General features: G+C 36.3%; 1 protein-coding gene across 6 annotated transcripts in view; it reads right to left on the bottom strand.

The window, feature by feature from the left end:
- fgd4a (FYVE, RhoGEF and PH domain containing 4a) overlaps positions 1-19,083 on the bottom strand; it is a 66,915-nt gene that overhangs the window by 5,616 nt on the left and 42,216 nt on the right. For all 6 annotated transcript variants that reach the window (XM_065283500.2, XM_065283503.2, XM_065283501.2 and 3 more), the window contains 12 exons: positions 17,142-17,279; positions 14,352-14,511; positions 7,842-8,223; positions 6,340-6,429; positions 5,138-5,283; positions 4,900-5,056; positions 2,756-2,894; positions 2,606-2,664; positions 1,759-1,905; positions 1,294-1,466; positions 1,176-1,206; positions 982-1,062 (listed from right to left, as the gene is read on the bottom strand). In XM_065283500.2, coding sequence (XP_065139572.1) covers positions 982-1,062; positions 1,176-1,206; positions 1,294-1,466; positions 1,759-1,905; positions 2,606-2,664; positions 2,756-2,894; positions 4,900-5,056; positions 5,138-5,283; positions 6,340-6,429; positions 7,842-8,223; positions 14,352-14,511; positions 17,142-17,279 — 1,703 coding nt within the window. The remainder of the gene's footprint in view (positions 1-981; positions 1,063-1,175; positions 1,207-1,293; positions 1,467-1,758; positions 1,906-2,605; positions 2,665-2,755; positions 2,895-4,899; positions 5,057-5,137; positions 5,284-6,339; positions 6,430-7,841; positions 8,224-14,351; positions 14,512-17,141; positions 17,280-19,083) is intronic.

The following is a 19,083-nucleotide window of genomic DNA, read 5'->3' on the forward strand; positions in this document are numbered from 1 at the left end:
TTTTCGTTTTTGCTATTTAATTTTCATGCAATTGTTTGATTTTAGCAGTTGAATAATGCATGTTGTAGAAATTGAATATATAGAAATTGATATAACTATGCTGCATTATAAAGTGAATGCTGTGATGTAAAAATAATAAAAAAATATCAAAACTATTCACATGGTATTGATAGTGTATATCTGCAGTTCAGACAAAAATAATTGCATGTGCTAATGTTAGGCTACATAGCTTGCCAGAAATCATGCAAGCCCCCCATATTTTGGGCGCAGAAATCTGCAATTTATGCGACGAAAGTGCGGCCTATTTAAAAAAATACAGCGCCCACATAAATATGCGCACTAAGAGGACTTTGCTAAAAAATTGTCATTGATTTTAACGGATTCTGCCAACAAACCGGAATTTCTGAATGACCTGAGAGCGTGTTTAAATGAATTTGAATGAAAGTATTTAAATGTACGTATAATACGTGCTGCTAAGAGCATTCATTTAATTAATTAGAATTAATAAAAATGTTTATTGTCATAAAAATATCACAATACAAAATGGCGCTAAAAGCCAAATTTTCTTCATGCAATTTGTTTTCTTTTTAGTTTAAGAAGTAAAATTTTTATTCTATTCTGTTCTTTACAAACTTTTGGCAAAAATGGTATGATGTTCACATCGCGTAATTATGTCACTTCATAACGCTCCCATGGCAACAAGGGACATGGCTCTGCTTGTGTGAAGTAAATGCAACATTTTTCAACTTTCTGCTAAGATATATGTGACTTTTTGCTACGAAAATGCGGGCATTATGAAATCATGCAATATTTTGCAGATATTTAGCAATTTATGCGGCAAAAGTGCGGCCTATTTAAAAAAAATGTGACGCCCGCATAAATATGCAGACTTTGGCTGATAATCGTGTTTTTTTGGAAGGAATGATACATTGAAATAAGGTGAATGTAATGAATAACAGGAAATGACATGGATATACTGACCGGTACATCCTCCGCTTCTTTGGATGCCGATTTAAACGACTCATTTTTCTGATGGAAGATGTGTATCGTGTCTTGGAATGCCTACAACAAACATGTAGTCATTGTTAAACAGACCGATGACTTATTTAAATATTTAGCAAAAGCCAAACTGACTTTGCTTTTAATATTGATTGTTATTAGATGATATTCCTTACCTTTACCCAACTTAGTTTATCCTGCTCAGAGCTGTAATACGGCAACAACACGAAACACAAAGAGTTAATTACGGTGTATTATTATTTATGATTAAGCGCAGAAGATGCTGGTCTGTACCTGGCCTGCAGCTCCAGTGTTCGTTCCTTGCCGGAAACCTGAAACGTATGGGGGTAATCGTCATTGAACGTCTCGATCACCTTCATCCCATCGATGCCGATGCGCGTGCGCACCGTGAACTTCTGTCCAACAAGGCTAAACTTGGGAACGCAGTACAAGAGCATGTTGTTGAACTGTGGGAGAGAGATTAAAGTCATGATGTCGAATAGTTTATGGCACAACAGTCAACATGATAGACCGCATTGAACATGTATAAACAATATGCAGCACATTATATGTTCGTTATATCTCAGTCATTTCTTCAGATTCCATGCATCACACATCATTTAAAAGGTTTTTTTTTAACAGAGAATGTGACTATAACATTGCCAGGAAGGGTCACATATTCTCATAGTTACTCACACAATAAGTGACAAACTGGCAACAATGAATACCAACACTAACAATCGAGTTATTATTTCTTACCAGGAAGAGATATCTGTCCATGGCTGAAGTGTTCCTGGCAGCCAGTTTCAAAATATGACCCTCTTTTATCAACTCATTTGAAGCGTTCACAATGTCCTCCTCTTCACCCAGCATCTCATAAATCTCCAGCAATTTCTTAAGGTTTTCCTGAGAGACAGCAGATTCAGTATGACATGAATAACATATAAAATTAAAAGATGTCAGATACAGAAAGGGAAGTGATGCACCAACCTCAAAAAAAAAAAAAAAAATTAAGCATAATGTAAGCTAAAAATATATTTATACAATAATTTTAAAGGTGCAGTGTGTAAATTTTAGCGGCATCTAGTGGTGAGGTTGCGAATTGCAACCAATGGCTCAGTCCACGGCTCACCCCTCACTTTTGAAAAACACAGAGAAGCTACGGTAGCCACCACCGGAAACATGTCTTGGTCGGCTTAGTAAAACTTAGTAAAAAAGTTTGTCCATTAAGGGCTTCTGTAGAAACATGGTGGCACAAAATGGTGACTTCCATGTAAGGGGACCCTCGTGGATGTAGATAAAAATGTCTCATTGTAAGGTAATAAAAACATAACGGTTCATTATGAAAGGTCTTTATAAACCCCTGATCATATAGTTTTGTACATTTTTTTGCATTTCTGTCAAGAGATCTTTCTAAAAATTACACACTGCACCTTTAACAATTTCTATTAAAACAAAAGTTCAGTGTTCAATTTAAATACAGTAAAGCAAACCTTTACCAACATCATCACAGACTTTTTGCTAAAAACTTATATTTGATATAAACAATAGTGGGATATAATCCAGATGTTTTATTGTTTAGTAGTGGGTAATGTAAAATACTCACTGTTTTCCTAATGGCAGTATTGGAATGAGTGGCAGCCGTGGAAATAATCTCCAAAGACTCTGCAAACATCATAAACATTTCACATTCAGGTGTTATAATCTGTTCGTTTAATAAAAGAGTTCTAGTTTTTTTTTTTTTTGCAGTACTCACTCTCAGCATCCCGTCGGTCTGTGTGATCTTGAGGAAGTTTCTTCAGATAGTCTTTTAGGAGCATCTCATATCGTGGTACTCTCTGCACGGGCTCCAGCATGTGATGCTGTAGAGACAAACTTCCACATGCCTCCTGACTCTAAACACATAAACACACACAGAAATTAATTGACTAACATACAGAGCACCAGAAAATATATTCAAAAAGAAACCATATACAGTGCATACAGAAAGTATTCATACCCCCCTACAATTTTCTACAGGTTGCGGCCTGACACTACAATCTTTTAAATTATTATTTTCCTTATTAAAGTACCCTATAATGACAAAATGGAAACATAATTTTATAAATGTCTGTAAATTTATATATAAAAAAAAAATACTGAAATTACATTGACATAAGAATTCAGACCCTTTGCAACAATACTGGATATTTTGGATATCCCATTTCTCTTGATTTTTACCGAAATGTTTCTACACCTCCATTGTAGTCCATCTATGCATCAGCTGTCAACTAAAAACTTTTTATTCAGTTTAAATTACATGACAGTGGCGTTTTAGGGGCCTAAAAATGCAAACTTTTGAAAACAGGTTTTAAAATGCACACTTTTGTTAAGGACATCATTACTGTTTCTGTATAAACTAAAAAAACTAGGGCTGCACGATAAATCGCATGCGATACCACGCGCATCACGTCAGTAATGCCGGTTCCTTGATTAGTATTAAATCGCCATCAGCTGTTTTCAGATGGCGCGACATTAACTGCACAGAGCCGTAGTTCCCTGACAATCTGGGCCATATCGCATACATATCGCAGGCGATACGTCCGCGATAATTAATGCGAAATTGCCCCGATTGTCAGGGAACTACGGCTCTGTGCAGTTAAAGCTGCTCCATCTGAAAACAGCTGATGGCGATTTAATACTAATCAAGGAACTGGACATTACTGACGTGATGCGCGTGACAAACACATGCGATTTATCGTGCAGCCCTAAAAAAAACCCACAAAAATTCATGAAAACAATGACGTCATGCCCATAAGCATAACATGTGACGATGCTGTCGACTGTATGTTTTTAACACATCAGTAGCTGTTTTCATTACTCTTTAAATTGTGCAAATCGACATTGCGAATTGAAAATACGGTCAATGGAAGCACGACAATTTTACAAAAAACTCCCATTTACAGCAAAAACATTTTTACCCTCATATGAGGTGGTTGCCACTACCAAGTATAAGGGACTTTCCTTGGCATTAATGTTTGGATAACAGTCCTACAATTAAAAATATTGCCTATGTGTAATCCTACCAACATCCGTTGACATTATGTTTGGAATGACTTATCGTGAGAGGAAAAACTAGGCTTTTGTTGCATATCATCGGTTAGTGGAAATGCCGTAATTTCACAAAAGTTTTAACGTAATTGAGAAAATATTGCATAACTTTTGCGCAAATCTGTAATGGAAGCGCATCTACTGTCGTGTAAGCGTACCTAAGATTATAGACTGAAAACTATGCATGGCCAGTTAACCTGTTGGTTCCGAAATCTGCAGTAAGGCTTATCAATAAATAATATTTTGTGATCCGATATATTTCGAAGGATTATTGCATTTTTATAAACAAGCATTGGGTGTCATTCACCAAGTATGTGTACGCAAAAATTTGTTCGGAAAATGTGTGTACAGACGTTTTAACTTTTTTTAAAAAAACGTTCATACTAAAATGTATTTTAAATGTTTACAAAAATTAAAGAACAACTTAAACCACAAGCACACAATAATAAAATATCTACAATATATAACACAGATATGTATTATAGGGTTCTTTTTCCTTGTTCATGATTATTGCGTACATGTGGTCTAAGTTGTTCTTACATTTTTGCTAACATTTAGAAGAAATTTTATTATGTAAGTTTTTGTTGAATCATGATTTGTAAGTTAAAACGTCTGTAAGCATATTTTATGAACAAATGTGTGCGTACGCATGCTTAGTGAATGAGAACCATTGTTTAACATTTTTTGCTATCAATAAATTGTATGATATATATTCAACCACCATGCTTGATAAAATATATATTGATGTCAGCATTTGTGTACAACAAACTTTCATGAAATCGGTTTTAAACAGTACGTGTCGATACTGACCTGAATCTCCAGGATGATGCTTTTGAACTGAGGTGAGCGATCGATCCAGTGCTTCAGCAGCTCCATGGCGTGATCGAAGTTCCTTACATACTCAGCATACATCTTTAGGAAGGGAGTGAGCTTCTGAAGGATGTCCCCGATGCGAGGCGTTGACGTCCTGAGGACATCAGTCACCTGACATTAAGATAGTTTTCTAAAACACTACACTTTTATAAAGTGAAAGATGGTGTTGTCGTACCATTCTCCCATTCGCTTCTCCAGGTCGGGCAGAAGGAACTGACTGTGGAAGGCGTTAATGGAGGAGATATTGGAAAAGATGTTTTTCACTACATCCACGGGGAACGTGTCTTTTTTAGCCTCTTCCATCAGCTTGGCACAAAACACCTGCACAGTGAGGTCAAAGAAGATGTATGTGAGCGTGCATACTACTATTTTTATCATTTTCAGATGGTTATATTGAATAATGATGCTTCCAGAACTGGTTTCCCACTCGGGTCCTAAAATATTGAGGTCGGTCTTAAAGGATTAGTCCATTTTCTAAAAAAAAAAAATCCAGATAATTTAATAAATGTTGATGTCTTTCTTTGTTTAGTCGAGAAGAAATTATGTTTTTTGAGGAAAACATTCCAGGATTTTTCTCATTTTAATGGACTTTAATGGACCCCAACACTCAAGTTTTAATGCATTTTAAAATTGCAGTTTTAAAGGACTCTAATCGATATCAAACGAGGCATAAGGGTCTTATCTAGCGAAACGATTGTCATTTTTGGCAAGAAAAATTAAAAATGCACTTTTAAACCACAACTTCTCTTCTTCCTCCGGTCCTATGAGGCGCCAGCGCGACCTCACGTAATTGCATAATGACGTGGAAAGGTCATGTGTTACATATATGAAATGCACATTTGCGGACCATTTTAAACAATAAACTGACACAAAGACATTAATTAGTATCACTCGACATACAACAACGTCGGAGCGTCCTTTTTGTCCACACTTGTAAACACTGGGGGGTAGTTTCGCATACGTCAGCCGTGACCTCTTGACGTGATGACGTATTACGTGAGGTCGCGCTCGCGCGTCACACGACCAGACAAAGACGACAAGTTGAGGTTTTAAAGTTTAGATTTTTTATGGTTCTTGCCAAAAATGACAATCGTTTCGCTAGATAAGATCCTTATGCCTCGTTTGAGATCGTTTAGAGTCCTTTGAAACTGCAATTTTAAACTGCATTAAAACTGTTAAGTGTTGGGGTCCATTAAAATCCATTAAAATGAGAAAAATCCTGAAATATTTTCCTCAAAAAACATAATTTCTTCTCAACTGAACAAAGAAAGACATCAACATTTTGAATTACATTGTGGTGAGTAAATTATCTGGATTTTTTTTTAAGAAAATTGACTAATCCTTTAAAAGAATTTGTGTGACTTAACCAGTGCTTACCTTATCTAATAAGTTTAGTCGTGCGACGTACGCCTTCTCTGTCTGCAGAAGCTCATTTGCTATTTTGTAGAGCTTCTGTTCATTTGTTTCCTAAACAGAAATTTGAACTTGAGTATAAGTTTCAGAATATTGAATCTAAAGTTTCATATAAACATTATAAACTTTTCATGGTCCACTTGATTTCTGAGAAGTCAACATGAAAATATATTTCATTCAATGTCTGATGTATTGAACATCTTTAAACTTGCTTGAAATTAAAAACCTGTCCCAAAGTTTCCACATAAAACATAATTTCACAAGACTTTAAATGGACACCCAACTTTTCTCTAGGTGACACTTTAGCTCTTCTTCAAGAGCTATAAATATTTCAGACACTTTGAGCTCAGAGCTAGTTTTAACCTAAATTATACAAGACATTTTTGCCGAACTAACACTGTACATGTCTGCTGGTGTTCTCATGGCTGAAGGGAAGCAGACATAAAGGTCAAGGTTGACTCCCTCTCCACCTACATTCCTCACCTCGCCATAACATTTGGTTTTCCTCTCTGTGTCGCACCCATACACACATGTACAAATCCACTGTCCACACACACAGACACACACGTCCCTGATACACATTAACCACTAACAGCCCTGCTTTACGCCTGTCAACACTTTGAGGACACATAGTCAATCTCTTCTTATCCGAATCGCCAACCTCAGCTCACATAAATGATCTTTGAACCATTTCAGATCCCACTTAGCTGATGAAAGTAAGCCATCTTGTGAATTAACTTCCTTTGGCACAGATAACAGTCTTTCAATAGAAGCTTGTTGTTCAAATGCTAAGACAGGATATGAAAGGATGGATGAGAGGAAACAAGCATGCCAAACAATAAGCTACTGTGGCCGAGGAAGGATCCACAGTCCACATTCATGATGACAACAACTGAATTTTTTACATTTGAAAGATCTGTAACTGCACATGCATTAGTATGAACTCCACGTACAATGTTTGTTTCAGAGGAAATAAAGGCCTGGTCTAAGAGAGCGGAGGTTGAATGATAAAAACAGGCGCTGTTGTCTTACGTCAGCATGTGAAACTAGCAAACTAAGCCAGTGCATGACACGAGGTGTCATATAACTAAATGTCAGACTGCAGAAAAGCATTCACCCAACGATACACAGCAAACTATAAACACATGCATACAAATCAAAAGTTTACATACCACTCAACTTTCAAAAAATGTCTTCATAATAAAGTATCTTTTTGCCCTTAACATAAATATTCTTATATTAATTGGACAATATTTTTAAAATCAAAAGTTGGAACTGTTAACATTACCATTAGCATTTAATAACATTAACAAATACAACCTTAATATAACGTTACCCTTTTCAGCTACGACAACCGTTCAGCATTATACCAACCAATGGCAACCCCTGCTCTATATACATCAGCATCGGCCCAAAAGCCAATATCTTTTTACCACTTTGTTCCAAATACTCACAAAAGATCTTACCTCCTGCTTAGGTAAGCTGTTTTCCACAACACATTCCTGCTCCGCCGTCTTCCTCTCATCCTCCTGGCTCCTGTCTACATCACCATGAGACACATCTACACCGTTTCCATCCATACTGTCCACATTCGCATCTCCATTTAGCAATCCTTGCTCGTCTATCCTCACGTCAGGAACCGAGGCGTCTTGAATACTCTCCTGGTCTTTGTTCATTTGGGCGGTAACCCCATTTGGGGGTTTGAGGGCATTGTGCGGGCTGTTCGTGGTGGAGTTGGGGTCCTTGGACTCCTCCGTCGGCCTCTGGTAGGTTTTCTGCGACGGGTTGTAGTTGGCCGATCTGTTGACCGGTTTAAGAGGAGCGCCCTCCCTCCTGATGTCTGTGTGACTGAGGCAGAGTCAAAGTAATGTCAGCTTTTTTCACAGAGACAGAGAAAACAAGCCACCACTCACTAGCAAAACAACTTTAACCACCAACGATACAGATTAAACTGAGAGATAGAGAGAGCAGAAGATAAAGATACTGCGTGAAAGATCACGCCTGAGAGTGTGAAGGTGTCAGGGTTGAAAAAAAAATACAAATGCAGAAGAAACTTCCTCTGTCTTGAGGGGCCGCGGTGCGTTTGTGTCCGCCGAGGTCGTGTGAGTGTGTGGGTCAGGGGAGGAGTGGAGGAAGAGGATAGGAGGAGAATGGGAGGGTGAGGAAAGCAAAAGAGGAGAGGTAGGACTACCGAGCGTCCCATGAGACATGGCTGCCCTACTTCATGCCAACATGCGAGCACACACACATTTAGACGCTCAGTCCTTGATTTCAACAAAAAGTCCTTTAACAGTGCATGCTGGCACCAAATGAAGAAAAAACAATAACATATTTAAGGTATAACAGTTGGTGTAACAGCAAATTCTGTGACCTTCGATTTATGTGACCGTGTTATCGTTAAAGGGACACTCCACTTTTTTTTTGAAAATATGCTCATTTTCCAGCTCCCCTAGAGTTAAACATTGATTTGTATTGTTTTGGAATCCATTCAGCTGATCTCCGGGTCTGGCGCTAGCACTTTTAGCATAGCTTAGCACAATTCATTGAATTAGGGGTGGGAATCGCTTGGACCCTCATGAATCGATTCAGAATCGATTCTTAGGGTCCCGATTCGATTCAGAATCGATTCTTGACGTACTAATTTGCATATCTGTGACGTCATTACGTCGCATTTGCTTTCAAAGCCAGGTTAATGTTTGCGCTTTTGCTAGTCTCTGAACTGTCATATACTGTACTTTAATGCAACTAGGGATAAATAATGTCATTCTTATATACATACATGTGTTGTTTCTGTTGTAAGACATTAAAACCAGTAAAAATATTAATTTAACGTGACATATTAATTCTATATGTTAACCGGCATTAACTTCCACGAACGTTAAGCGTCTAATCATCATCATTATACACAGTGATTGGCAGTATTACTGTATTTATATAATGCAGCGACTGAATAACAAACTATGTGCATATTTTTACAGAAGTATATTCATGTTATATCTAAACAGTCTGCGGATGGTTTAGGGCAGGGGTGTACAATACGTCGATCGCAAAGGCAATGCCGGTAGATCGCACAACTGCTGCTCCACGCGCAAAATTGTCATTATGGTCTTTTGGAGTAATTGTGAAACATGCAGGTCTTTTTGAGTTGCTGCGCCTTTCTTCTCAAATGTGTTTTGCCATGCCACTGCAGCTCAGTCGTCTTTAACTTCCAAAATTCACATGGATGCGCATTCTTGCCTCACGCAGTTCCTGATTCACACGCACGGTGTGTGTGAGCGAGCAAACGAGAGGGAGAGAGAGGCAGCGTAGATTTGTATGCTTCTAATACTGTTAGTTTCACTAAACCGCATCTCCGCTATTTTAAGGAGTACTCGACATGTACGCAAGGATTTTTTTTAAAACTCCTCAAAAAGAATAGAGTAATGGTGACAGCCCTAAATTCAATGTAGAGATATATGCAGTATAGTCCTACAAGCATTTAAAGTGTTCTTTCTCTTCTGCTCTTGTAAGCTCGGCTATGCGCTCTTGCAGGGCGCGCTCTCTTAAGTTGTCCGCATCACCGCTCCCCCAGTTGAGTTCCGCCTTTTGGTTCTGATAACGTGACGTTATTTTGTAAACTAACATTTAAGAATCGATTCTTGACATTTGTGAATCGATTCAGAATCGGCCCACGTCCGAATCGCGATTCATCTAAGAATCGATTTTTTTGCCCACCCCTACATTGAATCTGATTAGACCATTAGCATCAGGCAAAAAAATAACCAAAGCGTTTTGAAGGGCTCTTCTGTAGTTACATCGTGTATTAAGACCGACAGAAAATTAAAAGTTGCGATTTACTAGGCAGATATGGTTAGGACTATATTCTCATTCTGGCGTAACAATCAGTGACATTGCTGAGGTAACATGGCTGCAGCAGGCGTAGTGATATTATGCAATGCCCGAAAATAGTCCACTTGGTTACTTTCCATTGCAGGGGACTATTTTCAGTCGCAACTTTTAATTTTCCGTCGGTCTTAGTACACAATGTAACTACAGAAGAGTCAAGTTTTAAATAGGATAATATTGAAACTCTGGATATTTTTTTGCGCAATGCTAATGGTCTAATCAGATTCAATTAATTATGCTAAGCTATGCTAAAACTGCTAGCCAGGCTCGGAGATCGGCTGAATAGATTCCAAAACCGTAAAAATCAAATGTTTAACTCTAGGGGAGCTGGAAAATGAGCCTATTTTCAAAAAAGTGGAATGTCCCTTTAAGCTAATCCCAACCCCAATCGTCCCCATAGTGTAGGCATAATTTGATGGTCACAGAATTTGGTGTTACACCAGTAAAATAAATGCAACAATAAATAATACATACAGTCAAAAGAATCCTGCAGCAATCTGTAACTATTTTACAAGGTGGCTAATTCATACGTTTTTGTACGATCTGCTTTCGCCCCAGTGACATTAGTTCAATTTAGGGATGCTAAACAATTAATCGCCATTAATCGTTAGCAGAATAAAAGTTTTTGTTTACATCACATATGTGTGTAAACTGTGTATAATAAATATGTATATATATAAATATGAACGCATTCATGTATAATTTTAAGAAAAAAAAAAGTATATATTAAGTATTTATATTTATATATAATATAAATTATACATAAATATACAAATGTATATACCGTACACATGTAAACATTTCTAAAACATATACATGCATGTGTGTACATTTATTTATACAAAGTTATTATACACAGTTCACACACATACAGTATATGATGTAAACAAAAACTTTTATTCTGCTAACGATTAATCGCGATTAATCTTTAAGCATCCCTAGTTCAATTATTGTCATTGTTTTTTATAAAAATCATGTTTTATACAAGTCACGTTGTTTAAATGCATACAAAGTAGCATCCTTGTAAAATAGTTACAAATTCCTGTGAGATCAGGCGTATACAGCAAAATACCACGTTTAATCAAAGTGAATGATTTCATAGAGCCAGGTAATAATAAGTATAATTTATACTTTTTTGACCCCGAAATCATTAGGGATGCACCAATATAAAAATCGTGACCAATACCTGAAACCATATAATGTACATTAGACAAGATCAATAATTGTTCAGTACCTTCGAAACCTGGGATAAACATTTAAAGGTCTACTGTGTAGATTTTTAGCGGCATCTAGGGGTGACACTGTGAATTGCAACAAGCGGCTCAGTCCACAGCTCTTCCCTCCCTTTCGAAACACATAGTAAAGCTACGGTAGCCGCCACAGGAGAAAAACACCATCGTCTGAGACAACAGTGACAACAAAACGCACTATAGACGGTTTCATCGAATACACGTTCGGTGACGCGATATGCGTCTGGTCCGAACTTTACTTCCGGTGTCAGTTTTTTAATGGTCTGACTAGTTGCTAAACTGAACTCTTGAACAAATACCTCGTCGAAAATAAATGTTTTGGTTTCCTAGGTAATCTACGTGTTGTTTATTTTGCTTGTTATATAAATAAACTATGTTTGAAGTGCTTTGTTGTTATTTATTCTTAGTGGAGTTTACCGGAAGTTACGTGTTGACCACGAAAGCCGCTTGTTTATGTTGTTACTGCTGAATCCATCTATAAAGCAATTGGTCCATTTAGGGCTACTGTAGAAACATGGCAGCGCGAAATGGTGACTTCCATGTAAGCAGACCCACGGTTATGTAGATAAAAACGGCTCAATCGAAGGTAATAAAAACAATACAATTAATTCTGTAAGGTCTTTTATACACCACTGATAATATATGTATGTATGTATGTATGTATGTATGTATGTATATTAAATACCTTCTAAAAAAACTAAATAAATACATGATGCACCTTTTCAATTAAGAGAAAAAAACTTATATTATCTGCTTCTAATATCAATACATTATTAACATTAACAAATGCTAATATTAGTCAACACTAAAATGGTCACTAATATATTGTGCAGCCCTAAGTAAGTTGTACAGACATAATCTATTCAAAACGCTGTAGATAAAGCATGCATAAACCATGAACAAAGTTGAACAACAAGGCTCTTGGGTTCATGCACACAGACACACACACACTAATATCCTGCACACCTCCAGCTGTTTCCCTGTCTACGGCCCACCTGCTCTTTACATCACATAGCATTTCCTGTGAGATAGAAAATGGAGATACAGAATGGGTCTGAGAGTATGGGCAACACTTCACATTATAGAAGAAGACTAATACACGCTTGAGCTCTGAACCACTGGCAAAAGGAAAAGATTTCCCCCAAACAGAATACTCATTGTTCTCTCCACATGGTTGAAAACCAACCCCTTGCAGTTGTTTCGGGTCATGGCTTTACCATAAGTGTTTGTGGATGAGCATTAGACAGCTGCTGGAGCTATCAGAGCCCTGCTAACTAACATCATCTTATGTTCTGTTACTTTGCTTTTTCTACAGCTGGGACGATTTCGTGAGCCTGGTCACAACCACAGGGTCTGAGCCACACGTTACACACAATGGCATCACACCAGCAGGAAACACAAAATAAGGCTGAGGTTTATAGCTTAGCCTATTTTGTTACAGTGGCCATAAGGTTACAAGTGAGCTTACTCAGCCCCATACTGTAGGGTGAGCTAGAAACTTTTTTTAACAAATGACTGTAGTGAATTTTAAAGCAATAAGGCATTTCTTTTAAATGAGTAGTCCACTTTAAAGATGGGGTCCATTGACTTTTCATAGTAGGAAAAAAACTATGGTAAGTCAATGGGCCCCATCTTTAAAGTGGACTACTCCTTTAAAGGGATAGTTCACCCCAGAATGAAACATGACCATATTTAAAAAGCACAACCATCCAAAACTAATCCATATGGTCATTTAAAGGTGCAGTGTGTAAATTTTAGCAGCATCTAGTGGTGAGGTTTAAAATTGCAACCAACGTCTCGGCCCACAGCTCAGCCCTAGCTTTTGAAACACAGAGAAGCTACAGTTGCTACCACAGGACAAACACTTCACCGTCAGAGACAACTTTGTAAACAAAGTTCGTCTGTTAAAGGCTTCTGTAGAAACATGGTGGCACAAAACGACGACTTCCATGTAATGGGACCATCGGTGTATATAGATAAGAGTTTTTTTAAGGCAATGAAAACATAATGGTTCATTATGTAAGGTCTTTATACACCACTGATAATATAATATATTGCATTTCTGTCAAGGGATTCTTCTAAAAATTACACACTGCACCTTTAATGTCTTCCAAGGCAAAGCAATGGATTTTATAAGGAAATATTTATATTTTAAACTTTACAAATAACAGCCATAAACATGTTCACTAGAGACTTGAGGTCAGGTCAGTAATAATAATAATAATTAATAAATAAATAAATAAATAAATATACATGACACAGTGTGAAGTAATCGAGTATATAGAGTTGTAGTATGTTTCAAATAGACAGACACAGAAATCTGTTATATTAAATAAGGACAACAAATCTGTTAGTCTTACCTCCTACATCTAGGTTTATCACAAACACAAAAGTAAATGTCCCCTAAACCATTTCTTTTCACAAATCGTGAGAAACATCATGGTTGCTGCTGGAGTAATGACTAACTTCTGCTTTAACTTCCTGTATAACGTCAGATAAATGAACATACGTCATACGGCCGACATTCATTTCACAATAAATCTTCCAATGCTTAAACACTTTCTCTTTCTTTCAAACAAACAAAAACATTCAGTTAAAGTCTGTTTAACATTTAACTAATATGACACAACACCGAAGCGACCTGTCATGAAAAAACGAAGCAACTTTTGCTGGCCACAGCTCTCGAATCAAAGAAAAGAGAGTTACATGTGATTATATATGAATATAAAAGTGTATACAATACAATGGACAGAGGACAGTCAAAAAGGTTGTCCCATGAAAATTGAAATTAAGCTTTTTCACAAACAAACATAGTTGATGCTCATAATGCTGCATGTGTACCTGTTTACTTCAAAGCGGCTTATGAGGTTGGACACAAGGCCCTTTTCTATAGGTCCTTTGACTTCGCCCTCCATGCCGGATTTAACGGGTAACATCCCGGCTCCCAGTGGTAAAGAGACTTCTGTCACTGGACTGTTAAGGTGTGCTGGCTTAGGAGGCACTGCAGAGAAAAAGAGAAATGATTCAAAACTTATACATGCTTATATGTGACCACAAAACCAATCATAAGTAGCTCTGGTATGTTTGTAGCAATAGACAACAATGCATTATATGGCAAAAATCATTAGGATATTAAGTAAAGATCAAGTTCCATAAAGATATTTTGTAAATTTCCTGCCGAAAATATATATAAAAAATTATTTATAAATATTTATAAAAAATAATTTATAATTTTTTAATATGTGTTGCTAAGGACTTCATTTGGACACATTTTTAAAGGCGATGTTCTCAATGTTTTGAATTTTTTCAACCCTCAGATTCCAGATTTTCAAATAGTTGTATCCCAGCCAAATATTATCATATCTTAGCAATTACATCATATCCTGTAACCATACATCAACGGAAAGCTTATTTATTCAGCTTTCAGATGATGTGTAAGTCTAAATTTAAAATTATTGACCCTTATGATTGGTTGTTTTGTTGTTCAGGGTCACATATTGTAGATCAGCGAGCGATAATAAAATTGAAGAACCTTTATCTGTCACTACTCTAGCAGGATCAACAGTCATTAACTTATTATTAAAGGGGCACACTGTATAACTAAACATGTAAATGGCTTTATCTTTGTGAGATAGGACAGGAAGACACTTGCACTAAACTGGAAGCTGTGATCGTTTTCACCACAAGGTAGCAGTACAGCTTATTTCAACTATGCTAACATGCGATGAAGTGCATCTGGAAACTGAGAGGTCTGTTTTGACCTGCTGTGAGCGAATGTCAGTCAATCTGATGGGGTGAAGATATTACAGAGCTCATGGCTCCATCCAGATAAAAAAAAAGGGAAGTGTTTTTGTTTCACAGATCTAGCACAAAATACCACATATAAAGTAGTAGATAAACAACATCTGCATTCATTTTCCAATGTGGCTTGATCTGTAATAAGTTGACTATTACCTCTTAATGTATTCTACTCGCTAGTAAAACAAACTAACCTTACATTTACCAGACGATCAGCTGATACGCAGCCAATAATGACCGTATGTAACTATCAAAATACTTTCGAAATACCCTTTAAACTGGTTTTAAAATGTACAAACATTTCCCCTAAAAAGCTAAGGAAAATCATTGATGATATCCATATTTGGCAGACCCTTATAGACAGTTTCATTGGATGCACGTTTGGTGACGCGGTTACACATCGAAGCTGACCTTTACTTCAGGTCTTTGTTTGTTTAATGGTCTGACTTAATGGTCTAAACTGAAGTCTTGTACAAATACATTGTCGAAAATAACAAATGTATTGGTTTCCTAAAGATGAGGGAAGACAGCGATCATGGATTACCGCTATTTAATGGGAGGTTTGGCTGCCGATCTGTAGTTAAGATTGCATACATTATATAGTACACATTTTACACAGTAACGTAAGCTACGTTTATTTTGCTTGTTATCAGAAATAAACTACTCTAAAAGCACTTTCTTGTTATTGATTCTTTGCGGAGTTTACCGGAAATTACGTATGTCCCACGAAAGCAGTCTGTTTTATGTTGTTACTGCTGAAACCGTCTATACACTGCAAAAAATGATTTTCAAGAAAACATTTTATTAGTATTTTTGTCTTGCTTTCAGTAAAAATAAAAAAATTCTTAAGTTAAGATACTTTTTCTTGATGAGCAAAATGACCCAAGAAAATAAGTTTAGTTTTTAGACCAAAAATATCAAATTTAAATGATTTTGTGCATAAAACAAGCAAAACAAAATCTGCCAATGGGGTAAGCAAATTTGTTTAATTTTCTTGAATTTTTCTTGAATTTAGTGTTTAAGAAAAATTTTCAAGATTTTTTTGCTTACCCCGTTGGCAGATTTTTTTTGATGTTTTATGCACAAATCACTTAAATTTGATATTTTTGGTCATTTTGCTCATCAAGAAAAAGCATCTTAGTTTAAGAATTTTTAGATATTTTCACTGAAAACAAGACAAAAATACTAAGAATTTTTTTTCTTGAAAATAATTTTTTGCAGTGTACCCAATGCGATTTACACTGGCGTTCAAGGTATACTGTACATGTTATCAGTATGCATGTTGCCTGGGAACAAACCCATGACCTTGGTGCTGCTAACATAATGCTCTTCCAATTAAGCTAGGAATATTTATCCGTGATGCTTATCTCTGGATTCTGGAAAATCATTCACACTTTTTAAACACAGCAGGTAGTGTTATAATAAAGCAGGGTCATGGACACTTTAAAGGGGAAGTTCACCCAAAAATGAAAATTCTGTCATTATTTACTAACCCTTGTATTATATCTCAAAATATTGTATTTTGTGTTCAATAGAATATAGAAACTCATACAGGCTTAGAATAACTTGAGCGCGAGTAAATAATAACAGAAGTATCATTTTTGTGTGAACTATCAATTTAAGGATGTGACACTATTTCAGTAGCCATATTTGTTTTTAACCTGGGAACGGTATCATTCAGAATCTCTTATGAAATTGAAAATGATTATTATATTGTGGTTTATTGTATTGCAATGACTTCTGGTAACATCTGTGACTTTGCTTTGAAAAGCTGGCAACATTGTGGAATAGGGCAAGTATTTAGATGTGCGTTTTGTGTATGCATATCTATACCTTGTGGTTTGGGATGCAATGGCCGACGGCCTGAGCCTCTTCCATTTAATCTCGAGTGGCTTTTATTGCTGAATCTTGATCCACGACACAACCTTTCACTATGTCGACCTTGATCGGTGGGGCTACTGCTGCCAACAACTGAGAGATAGAAAAAGAGGATTAAAAAATATTACATTTAAAAACAACAGGAATTGACAAAAGTGCTTTACAAGGTTAAAAGAAACAAAACAATGACAACAACAAAAATTTAAAAATAATAATTAAAAACTGGATAAACAAATTAAAATGAAGATAAAAATAAATTAAAAACCTAAAAAAGCTATTAAAAAGTCGTATGATACTGAAAGCCATGGAGAAAAAGTAAGTTTTCAGGGCAGATTTGAAAATTGACAAAGTTTGGGCAGATCTGATGTAGGCTGGAAGGCTATTCCATAACTTGTGACCGATGACCACAAATTTGCGATCATCCCTGTTTTTAACCCTGGAGAACCCAATAACCCTTCTCTTAGGCATCAATTAACATTGGCCAAATTTGCCCGTGGGTTCTCCAGGGTTAAGTCTGGGTCTAGGAAAATAGAAATCTCTAGATCCAAGTGATCTAGACTGAGAAGATGGATGCAATAGTTAGGTACTTGGTTTGTTCAGAAATAAAAACTGTGCATTGCTCTGTTTTGTTTTAGCATCTGCTGGGGCATACAAGTGTGAGTTCGTGACCATATAAACACTCAGAAAAAGGGTACAAGATGGTATAAAAGTTGTCACTGGGGTGGTACCTTGTCAAAATTTACACTTTTGTACATAAAAGGTGCATATTGTTACCTCAAAAGGTACATATTTGTACACATATTAGGACCTTTTTAAAAGGTACCATCCCAGTGACATCTTTGGAACCTTTGTTTTGATAGTGAAGGGTGAGGGTTTAAATAAAACCTGGTTAAAATTTATTTACTTTTTATTTTTGCAGTTTTATCTGGTGACACTAGATAGGCAGAAATGACACTTGGCTTTAAACTAAGCAGTGCTAGAATGACAGAAATACTAATAGTGTACTGTCTTTTTGCAGAAGTGAAAAGCATGTTTAATATAAAGATCTGTTTTTGTGCTCCTGTTATCAGTCAGGGCCAATAGAAAAAGTGACCTTGAAACTAACAGTGACTTAAACTTGAAACAAGAACTAAAAATAACCATCAAGTGTTTATCATTGTTTAGAAGAATTAATATTCAACCTATGAGGAAGCCTTCTGTTTAACCCAACCACAACTCGTTTCCTATTTGTATGAAAGCTTATGAGATATGAAAGGTCAGGTGTCATCGTCCAGATACAGACATAGACGCAGATGTACCCCACTGCTTAAAAAAAGATCCTTGTTCCCATGGTCCAACCAAAATTGCATTTTTTCCATCCTTAAAACAACCGAGAACAGCTTATAACAGGACTATTTTTAATGCTAAGTTGAACAAGTGCTTAAAGCTCTCACAAGAAAAAGCAAAGCCTCTTAAAAATATTTAAAAGAAAAATAAATCAAAGCGCATTACCCCACTAAAACACACTGACCCCCAGCAGTCCTTATTAAATAAAGATATCAAACATGAAACGGCATCATAACCCATTTGCAAGGGTAAAAAGTATTTTAGCAAAAAGAAAAATAAGGTGGGACTTTGTGTATTGTGTTATCCATTGGGAAGTGATTAGTTTGGGAAAAGGCACAGGTGGCTCGAGGAAAGGCTTTCTCCTTTGATGAGAGATAACATAGGAGTTTTAGAGGAAATCAAACCAGTGCCTCAAACTATGCTCAGTTTTAAATCAACCATTAAATCATGAAATTGATTTGATGTTTCCAATAAATTAATAAATACAATTAAAACAATTAATAAATTTAATAAAAAAAAATGCATTTATTTATTATTATTTAAATAAATAAATATATAAAATGTATTTATT

This window comes from Paramisgurnus dabryanus, chromosome 9, assembly GCF_030506205.2.
Source record: "Paramisgurnus dabryanus chromosome 9, PD_genome_1.1, whole genome shotgun sequence".
Classification (NCBI taxonomy): domain Eukaryota; kingdom Metazoa; phylum Chordata; class Actinopteri; order Cypriniformes; family Cobitidae; genus Paramisgurnus; species Paramisgurnus dabryanus.